The 10,812-nt window shown below is 45.2% G+C and overlaps 1 protein-coding gene across 1 annotated transcript; it reads right to left on the bottom strand.

Annotated features, from left to right (window-relative positions):
- Positions 1–1,991: 1,991 nt before the first annotated feature.
- Positions 1,992–3,056, bottom strand: GPR148 (G protein-coupled receptor 148). The gene has a single exon (XM_032697398.1). It carries the CDS (start codon positions 3,054–3,056, stop codon positions 1,998–2,000), a length of 1,059 nt encoding a protein of 352 aa, XP_032553289.1. The 3' UTR covers positions 1,992–1,997.
- Positions 3,057–10,812: the final 7,756 nt, after the last annotated feature.

The raw sequence follows: 10,812 nt of genomic DNA, 5'->3' as shown, positions 1-10,812 counted from the left end.
AGATCCTTTTATTGAAGAGTACTGAGAAGCACAGGACCACAGTTAAAGCAAATATGCAATATTACAGTTTATTCACTTGCAACAACTTTGCCTTGGAGATGCTTCTTACACAAGAAGTGTCCCTTAGCAGCAAAGCCTCTCTAAGATGTCCCTGCTCATTCCCCCACCTCTGTACTGGAATTTGTTAACCCCTCAGCTGTGCTGATGCAGCTGTTTGCAGAACATCCTATAAAGCAGATCACTGGGATAATCTCAGTTAAAATAAAAACAACACCAGTTCTCTTTGAAAGGATATTTTTAACCTGCAACCCCAGAAGCAGTTGCATCAGCAAACAGGAGAGAGCAGGCACTGCAATGTGAGGAGAGTAACAAGCAGTTTGGAAATGATGGGAGAAGATCAGCAGGAACTGCTCAAACTGGCTCCCTTGCCAAAAACATTCCATGCAACCAGACACCGATCTCCTCCTGGCTCACACTTAGTGGAATTCTTCAGACGAGTGAGAAATAGCCAACAGCCACATTCAGCACTTTCTGTGTATAACTTCAAGCAAACAGAAGGTGAAGAGAGACTGCACATAAGGGAAATATTGCACAGTGAAATCAAGGACCTTTTCTTTTAAGCCCAATGTATTTTTTACATCACATCTAACGAATTCTAAAAGTAATATCTTTAGAAACACAGAGCTCTTTTATCGAGTCCAAGGAACAGAAGGGCAACTTACATTTCCCACACTGATGTTTATACCTAATGAAATTTTGGTTTCTTTAAAGTCAGAAATACGTTTCACTTGTCCTCTAGAGGTAGGGGGCTGATCTGGAAAATCTAAAAGGCTCTTACAAGATCTTGCCCCTGATGCATCAACTGGCTCTGCAGCCTTTCCTCCTGGCCTTCCTAAGGCTTTAGTGGCAGGTACCCAGCAGCAGCTCTGAGACAGTGCAGCTGTAACCTGGGATCAGGCTGCTAGAGAGGATTTTTGTGAGGCAGAGCTGGGAGATGCCTCAGCAGGGATCAGATGTGGTGTTCATGCTCAGTCCCTCGCCCCGGGTTCCTGCCGGAGCCATGCTGTGGGTACAGCTGTGCCCAGCCTGGCGCCTCACTGCTCCTGCCCTGCTGCCCCAGCTGCTGCCCCAGCCTTGGCCAGGTCACCTCAGTGCAGCCTCAGCAGGAATCGGGGCTCTGCGCTGTTCTGGGCTGCTCCAGGCTCCTCTGGCACCAGCACAGCAGGACACCACCCTGCAGGCAGGGAATGAGGGAATGCCACCCACTGCCTCCGGCTCAGCTTCCCTCCCCGAGCAGCCCATCCATCCCTGCAACCCCCGGCACTGTCATGTGCTGGGCTGTCCAGCAGGCACTGATCAAAGGTGACTTTCACCAGACAGAGATTTTAAAAAACTCCAGTGTTTTGCAATTGCCAGACGGAATCCATAAGGCAGCAAACACACCACCACACTGCACAAGCTGAGGCACAGCCTTTTGCTGGGTGCAGCAGTTTCCAGAGGCACCTCTCAGGTCATGTTTCAAAGAATAGGACATTGGCTACCAACCCTGTAACAATACACTGTGCATGAAAGAAACAGTTGTTCTGTTCAGAGCACGTTTAGTTAAGGATCCTCTGCTGTAAGGGATGCTGTTAAGGGACCTGTGGTTACCCCCCCTCTGCTTCACAAAACTTTTAATTTTCTTCTTTTCCAGAAAGGCATTTGCAACAGGTGGGTGAAAATGATCTTGGTTCAATATCTCCTCCCAAAGGTTCTGCCTTTCACATCAGAACAAAGCTTGTAACTTCATCCAGGGTAGCATTTTCTGTATTGTCAACCATGACATAATGAAAGATCTGTTGCCTTTTGGCACCAAGGAGGCAGAGTGGTCAACCCATGTCTTCTCTACCATGGGTTGATCACTTCTCCACTTCTTCGGAAGCTGAGTGATTTCCATCAGTCTTGCATGATAACAGGGTAAGGACAACTCCTCTGCTGTGACTGTGCTCTGCCTTGGCTCAGGATGGTGGTGGAGCAGGTGACACCATACGAAGCTGCTTCCTCCTGACAATGGATTTGAGAGAGGCTGAGATCTCTCTGTATCGAAGCCCATACAGAAAAGGGAACAAAACTTTAGGAAGAATCATCAGGACATTGCAGACTGTCAAGGAGACCAAGATTCCTGTCTGCAGTTTGATGAGAACATTAACACACAAGAATGATTCTACAAAAAGGGCCAAGAGTGGAAAGAAGTAAAAAAACAACACAGTGTTGTGCATTAAGAATGTTACACTGGCTCTGGAGCAGATGCTCTCCCATATACCCGAATGTTTGGTTTTAAAATACAGAATAGCATAGCAACAAAATATTACAGACAGGCAGAGAAAGATAACCGTGGCAGAAAGCCAGAAACAGAGTTTCAGAGCATCAGTCCCGTTCAGAGTTAATATTAGTATTACTGGAACCGAGCACGTCTCCAGGACACAGGGCACAAAGGTGTGGGTGCTCCATAGCACCAAGAAAAAAATCCCAGGGAAAGCTCCAGAACACATCCATAGTAAAACTATGATTTTTTTAGTCCGTGAAGGAGGTAAAATAGTGATGTAGCGCAAAGGAAACAAAATAGCTACGTATGTGTCCAAGACTATCGCAACAGCTGTGAACAATCCTCCACAGTAAGCCACTGCCAGCAGAAATAACAGGAGGACACAAGCTTCCTTTGGGAGATGTAGGTGTGCTGCATTGAGAGCAGCCGACAGGGTGTAGAACAACAGGTAGATCAGATCAGAAAGCAGAGCATTTCCCAGCAGCATGTACCTTGTTTCCTGACGGATGTTAAACTGAGAGAAGATCACGAATAAGATGGTAGGAATGATGAGGACACCTGCCATGAGGCAGATGACTGGAGAGATTAAAAACATCTTCATGTTTGTGCCTGATGGGGCGAGAGACAATTCCTCCAGCAGAAAGTACAAAGTAGTATCATCCAAACCTGAGGAACTGTTGAATTCTATCTCTCTGAGGCGCCGCACAGTTGCATTTGATCTCCTTACTGAGGCACAGCCAGAGATGTCCATTTCCTTAGGATTTAGGGATGATTGCCTGACTTGAAGAAAGCAAGAGAGATCTTCTACATTGAGTCCTTAGAAAGGCAAATGAAGCAGAGGTTTCAAAAAATCCATGGAAGCAACGTGAATTCTGTAGCCTATTCTACCAGCTCTTCTCAAGGACAGAAAGCTGAAAGTTGCAAGTGAATTCTGTGGTATCAAAAGACGGTTTTGGCTAAAGTGGAGATTTTATTTTCTTCCTGCAAAATCTAAGTTTAGAAAAGAGAATGAATCTCTGGGTGGTTTAAAAAGGACTAAATCCCTCAGCTAGCTCTTTGATCAGAAATGAATGGGTTGATCATTTTAAGTAATTTGAGTTTCTTCTCATTACATTATCGCCCCAATGATGCAGGTGAAATATTGGCTTGATTAAACAAATATGCAACGATGCAGATCAACATTTCACATGTACTGATGTAGGAGAGTCATAAATGTCATTGGGTGGTTTTGCACCAATTTGTAAGCAACAACACGATTGATTTGAAGATCAATAAAAAGGCTCTCAATCCTGTTGTAAAATTGTAGCACAATGGCTCTAGTGATTGAAATTACCTTATTTGTAGATGAAAACCATTTTTGCTTCAGTGAATCAAACCATGTTATTCATGCATGATAAGCCTTCCCCTGCTTTTTTTCATGCATGGTACACAAATACTGAACTCTCATCTATTCCAGACTTACAGACAACCTGAGAATTGCCTGGGATGAGTGACATACACTGTAATGTACCAGCACACCCTACAGCAGACTTGGGGTTTTCAATGTCCATTTGGAGACCAATTCCTGGCTTGCTGGCCAGGACACTGCTGCTGCACTGTGCTGCCTTTAATATCAAATCTCAGGATCAGAGCTGGGGGTGAAACGAGAGAATTGTGAGGGATCTGGATTGCAGAGAAGGAACTCTTCAAGTTCTTCCCGGCATGGTCTGATTAGAAGAAAAGCTTTTTTTTATTTTTATTTTATAATAGGCAGCTCCTCACTTAACCTGGCGTTATTGTATTCATTATCTGCCCAGCACTACCAGCACATGGCAATGCAGTATCTTTCCCTCCATGGGGGTCAGGGCACAGCTCACCACACAGAAAGCTGTGCTGTGCCATGGATATGCTGGCTCAGGGCATGCCAAGCAACAAAGCAGACAGCTCATGGAACTCAGCATCAGCCATCAAATCTTGTGCACATTTCATTTCCTTACACACTGATAGTTGGCATGCACAGAACTGGATGTTAAGACAGTTGACAGGCTGCACCATATGGAATAAAGGAACAGGAGGAAAAACCAATGATAATTTTAAGCACAGCATTTCAGTTGCTATGGTGCCTGGGGTAGGCAAAACAGAAGGTGTTTGTTTTTGCTCACTCAGTCCTGCATCCACTGAGAAGTATGTGAGCAATATTGATGCAACTATGCTTCAGGACCACGCCTTGCATCTATCATTGATGATGATAACATAATACCTTAAGCAGACAGTAGAACCGTTGAATTACACTGTTATTGCAAAATGGAAGGGAAATGATGAAAACTCAAGTATGCAGACCACCTCCAATTAGAATTTCAGATCTCTGTTAATGGTGGAAGTGTTTTCTGCCTCCCAGCTCATGGCACTCCAAGGATGTCCTGTCAATGGGCAGGATTGTCTCATTTCTATTTAAATTACCACTGTATTTTCCACCATCTGGTTAGGATTCAATGTGAAAAAACAAGAGTTCATTGTCATCTCAGCTGCACACTTTTGGCTGTTAGAAAAATAAATCACAGAATGGTTTGGGTGGGAAGGGACTTCAAAGTTCATCCCATTCTAGATGAGTGACTGCAGGTTCCCTCAGCTTTAGCTGTGCTCCTGAAAGGAACACAGGAAGGCCTTAGTTCGACAAAAATGGACAACAGCAAATAACTGGAAGACAGTTCAGCCCCAGCAGATCTGGGCAGGTCCAGCCAAAGCCACTCCCCTCATATTTCCACAGGGGCTTATAACTGTTCAGTACAGTTCTGCTAGATTTAAAAATGTGACAGGTTTGTGTCTTGGTACACTGAAATAAATCCAGAAATAGGTGGCTCTGAGAATATCTGATTGTTGTCTCCTTTCATTTTCTTGACCTTAGGAGGCATTTCCACATCTGGACCATTTGCAAGGGGCTGGCAGCTCTGAAGACCACTCCTGAGGATTCTGAACTTAGACAGCTCCTTGCCATTGCATCTCAGTGTTCGATATTTTGTGGTGCCAACCTGAATGATTCTCCTGTAATTTCCTGTAAACCTGGCCTTAATGCTCCAGTTATTGATTTTTTTAAATGCTTCCTGGTAAATTTACGCGGACACACTTTTTACATATCTTGCTGATGCAGACATACAGTATTAGCAGCCCCTCTTCTGGCTCAATACTGTCAGTATTGATTTTCAAACTGAACCACAGACTGTTAAGTACTTTACTCATTTCTGCTTCAATAAACATCCTACTGAAAGCTTAGTTATCTTATCTGATGAGCCTGGAAGATCTCAGAAAGAATGCATCCAGCCACACTGTAAATCCAGCAAAGTCTGCACTGCATTATATTCTGGTACTGACTATAAACAGGTATTGCCAAACTGAACAGAAAAGGTTAGAAATATTATTGTCTTACAGTACTTGGTGTGGACTTATCTGTGTCCACACAGAGGGAAGCTTCCTACCTCACAAAGAGTTTAGCCTGACCAACTGAACAAGTCAACAAGCACCGTGCAAGAAAGGGAAGCAACCTAAGATTTCCCCAGCCCTCCATCCCAAGAGACTGTGTTAGAAGGGGATACCCAGAGGAAGTGTGTGACTGCACTGCACGCTCACATTCGCCCCTGAGGCTCCTTGAACCATCACGTCTCTGTCTCAGTGTGACCATGGAGTCTTTGACGTGGCTGCCTCCCCAGATCCCAGCCTAGAAACTGCTCCTGTGCTGAGGGTCTGCCCCAGACCCTGGGCTGCCTGGCCAGGAGTCTAAGAGCAGGGTAAAAAGGCTTCCTTGGTCTCCGCCACAGCTCCTTGAACTGTGTTTTGGATGAGACAGTTGGGTCCAATAAATCGACATTTCCACTGGAATTTTGTTTTGTGGGGATATTCCCAGGCATGTTTAGTAACAAAGCCTTGGCCTCAGGAGCCTTCATGTGCTGTTACAGTTTCTTCAGCTTCCCACTATGAATGCCCCCCTTCCAGGCTTATCCAGGTTCAGAAAGGACCTCCCTCGCTGGTGAAGTTCCCCAGGCCACAAATAGCCAAGTGCCCAGGAGCAGGCCAGCTCCTCCTAGCAGGGCAGGGAGAACCAGATTTCCTGCCTGTATCCATCTTCTCACTCTGGGGAAATGAGCTGCTGCTGTCAGTGAAAAAAAGTAATTAGAGCAGTTTGACTGTGCTGTTTTTCTGGTTGAGCCTTCCCTTTTCCTTCTCCTTTACATACAAAGTCAATTAAAAGACAACTTTTTTTCTAAATCTGTAAGATTCCTTCCTTTCTGCAAGCCACAGGAGAGAGGTACAGCTTGCCCATGCCTCAGCTATCTGTCCCCACCTGGGTCCAGAAGGATTGTTCAGCCCTTGCTTGTTATTTGCTGTAGATAAGAGACATAAACATTGCTCTTGTAACTGTACAAAGTTCACAAATCAGGCATAGCAATTACTGAAGTTAAGGAAGTAAAGAAATGGGTGTGAAAACTAAGATCAGATTACAATGCTTGTAAAGGTCAAAGGAAACCTGAAACAAAAGTAAACAAGGATTAGAGAGTGCTTGTTTGAAGACATTTTGATGAGGCTCCCAAACAAAAGAGAGGACATTGAGAGAGACTGGGAGGGCTTAGCATTAAATCCCTGCATCACTTTTTCTAATTCCAAATACCATCAAGCCACTGTGATGATCAAGCCAAGGTAAATTTTGTACCAAATCTGCCTTCAAGGTGCAGTATTAAGAATTAAGGTAGGTGTCAGAGGAACAGAATTTTGGAATATTTGACTGTAAGTCCCAGACAACACCTGCTTTCCTGCAGGTCACTGTGTGTCTCTGACTGCTGTGAGCTGCAGCCAGCAGAACTCACCCACTTCATTCCCTGAGCCTGGCAAGGCAAAGCAAGATGGCTTTTCCTCCTCTGCTACAGTAATTCTTCCGAGATGGAAGGACCTACGTGGTTGATCCACTAACATGTTTTCTAGTGACAAGCTGCAGATGTGACCAGGGATTTATAGCAAAGAACTGCTTTTCATGGTCATTTACGGACAGACTCATGGGACACCAAGAGAAGCCATCCTAGACTGTTTCTCAGATTTAATGATCTCTCCTGCCTACCTACTTTTCATAATAATGCATTTGTGAAACAGGACATACAGCCTACTAATTAAGGCTTATTTTTAAAATATTATCTTCTTTCCTGAAGCAGTTTAATTTGTAAGGAGAAACCTTGCTTAAATTTTGAACACTGCACAACACTGGTGCTAACAGGAGTTATCTGCAGAAATCTAAGAACAATAACATATCACTCTCATCTGAAAATTTAGCATCTATCAGAAGAGATTAAGCCCATATTTAATATCACATAGAGTCATGAGCAGAACTAGAAGTACACATCTGAATTGGTGGCTTTTTGACTCCTCCTTTAAGATAGGGAGAAAGCTCCTTTTCATGAGAGAAAGCTTCTCAAATGGAGGAGCTACACCCCCCCAACCCCTTAGAACACAATTCCATCTCAGATTCTCTGTCTTTCTGGTGGTTGCTGGCACTAAAAGCTCTGTGTCTCTGTTCTGTCTCACCTGCAGTGATCTCCAGCATCACCTAGGAAGGGTTGCTGCTGGCAGGCAAAAGCAGAAGCTATCTGGCCATGCGCCCGTTTTAACATGTTTTGTCTCCTATAAAAAGCCAGGCAGTACAGGAGAGGTTTAGCATGATACTTCCTTGAAGGATGATTTGATAAGAAGGCAGACAGATGGCTGGAGAGTGCAAAGTGCAAGTTAAAATGAAATACCAAAGCAGACATGGAAGGCAAAAAGGTAGAAGAGACAGGTTGGCATATACAGGCAGACAGACAGGGGCTTTAATGGTGATGCAGCAGACAGGAGGACCCCAGTCACAGCTGTGCACTGTCACAGTTCCTTCCTGACAGCTGGGAAGGGATCGCCTGCCCTGTACAACCTGGGGGGCAAAGATAATAGAGGAATCAAGATGGAAGGAAACACTCTAGATGCGGAGTCGAGACAGAAAAGGGAGGAAAAACACAGTGTGAAAGAAAATACACATTATCTCTTCCTATTCATGCCTCTTGATGACAGGCTGTGAATGAATGCATACAATCTGTACATGGCACGGAATAGCACAAGGCACAGCATCATCCTGGAGAGGAAGGAGCCTCGCTGCCAAAGTTAAGAGGCTCCTTCCCAGTTCCCAGTGCTGTACTTAGGGTGGGCAGTGGTTCTTGGGTGGCAAAGATGCTGAAGCAACATTGGTTGTCTGCAATGACGCTGCCCACAGGGAGACACTGACCTTACCTCACACTGATGGAGCAGGTGCCAGGCACAGCTGCCATATGGCACAGGGATTAACTGCCAGCATGTGCTGAATAAGAGTCACAATCTCCTATTAGCCAAGCAGGAACATGCCGTGGGCCTCTGACACAGTGCCTTTCACCAGCTCTTGTCCCTCCCTGCCAGCTCCTTTGTTACTTATTCAGCACAGGTGTTTAAAAATTAGATTTTCTCCACAGGAGGCCTCACTCTGCTTTGTACACTCCCACTCATTTCCATACCAATTCCCTGTTCCTTCACACTGGAGATTCAGACTTCATGGTACAAAAACAGCATTAGGGCAGGAATATGAACACAAATGCTCTGAACTTGTAAAGAAAAGAGAGGGGTTTTTTGGGGGGACAAGATGTTACTTTACCACTGTTTGGGTTATGTAAGCCCACATCAGTCTTACTCTCCCAGTGACCTCCACAGGCACAAGGCAGAGGGCACATCACTCCCTGGTATGTCCAGACCTTCTCACCAGACTGGCAGAGCTACAGCTCACAACAGGAAGAGATCGAGGCACGGAGAGAACATTGCTGAAGGCAGCCAGCAAGCTAAGTTAATTTTATTTGCCAAGTTAATTTTATTTCTAGTTTAATTATTTGTTTCTTTCTTCTCCAGTCCAAATTCCAGCTCATTAAAGGATGTGCATGAGAAGCACCAGAGCAAATACATCCTCTTCTTTCCTTTATTATTGTCCTCAGCAGCACCCAGAGTCAACAACAGCTCCAAAATACCTCCAGGTAGCTCAGAGATAGCTCAGCTATCCACAGGCAAATGCCTGTCCTGTAGGAGTTCATTATAGTTACAGCTATAAGGATGACTAGAAAAAACCCTATTTTTCTAACCTATTCTCAGCATTTTCTCAGGAATTTCTAGGTTCTTTTAATTGAGCTGCTTCTTCCTCCCATGAAGCAGCAGTGTCTTGCTCCAAAGAAAACATTTCAGTGCTCACTCAGCACAATGGATAGCAACTAAGAGGAATATAAATATGTACAAAACTACTATAGATCACAAAAGCTTCAAGACAACATATACAGGAAGAAAACTAAAATGAATTATCAGACCCTTTAAATGAGCCATTTTAACAAGCTGTGAGATGAATGAGATCAGAACTGCCCTGACCTCTCACTGAAGTCCCACAGCGATGCTCTGGGGCAGTTCAGGGGCACACCCTCCTGTGCAGTTCCCATTCCTGGAAGCACTGGGGATGTTCTGGTGTTCACCCCAATACCAGTTGCCCCATGACCCCTTCCCCTTTCAAGCACCTGGTTTCCCTGGCAAGCCCACAATATTCTGTTCATTTTGGATCTTGCCTGAGCTCTATTCAAACCAGTGCTGTTACATCAGTGCCAGGTCCAGCTCTACCACAGCAGCTGTGGAATTACTCGTGCCATCCCCCAGGACGCCACCTCGACCCCTGCCTTGTGTCTCTTCATTTGCTGCCAGTTCCTCCTGCATCCATTTCTGAGCCAGGACTGCTTATTTCTCTTATTTCTCTCTCCTGCCTGCTATTGGAGGTTTGAAGTGACGGTGAAAATGAGACGCACGGTGTCACTTTTCATCCCCAGCTATCTGTCCTAAAAGTCTCCAAGACTATTTGTGAACCTCTTCAGTAGCTGTCAACACCCCCTGTGACTCAGTTTCTAAAATGCACCACTAATCCTCACTTTTAGTCGAAACAAACACACATCTAAGGCTGTTTGTGCTGTTGGCAGCCTGAGAAGCCGAGGAGTCAGTGTAAGGGGAAGCCCTCCTGCTCCCACAGCCTCAAATGTGTACCACCAGTATCACAGAATCGAAGAATGGTTTGGGTTGTAAGGGATCTTAAAGACCATCTCGTTCCAACCCCCCTGCCGTGGGCAGGAACATCTTCCACTACACCAGATTGCCCAGGGCCCTGTCCTGCATACCCTTGTCCAAAATCCATCTCTCTTGTAGCTCCTTTAGGCACTGGGTCTCTCTGGAGCCTCCTCTTCTCCAGGCTGAACAACCCTGACTCTTTCAGCCTGTGTTCACTGGAGGGAGTACAGGCTTGTCACATAAGCCAAATGTTCTTGAACCCCTGCTGCCTGCCTGGCCTGACACAGGAGCTGCCTGCCACGTGGTCTACATTTGGTTTCACAGCCAGTGTCTCACCTTGACACTCTGCTAAAAACATTACAGAAGCAGTGACCTCAGCCCTGAAGGGTGAGAAATGGCACGTAAGG

Source organism: Chiroxiphia lanceolata, chromosome 10 (assembly GCF_009829145.1).
Source record: "Chiroxiphia lanceolata isolate bChiLan1 chromosome 10, bChiLan1.pri, whole genome shotgun sequence".
In the NCBI taxonomy this organism is placed as follows: domain Eukaryota; kingdom Metazoa; phylum Chordata; class Aves; order Passeriformes; family Pipridae; genus Chiroxiphia; species Chiroxiphia lanceolata.
This window is presented reverse-complemented; position numbering and strand designations above follow the sequence as displayed.

Bases quoted from the DNA above. Each gene is read 5' to 3' on its own strand.
- GPR148 (XM_032697398.1), bottom strand. From the start codon at position 3,056: ATGGACATCTCTGGCTGTGCCTCAGTAAGGAGATCAAATGCAACTGTG.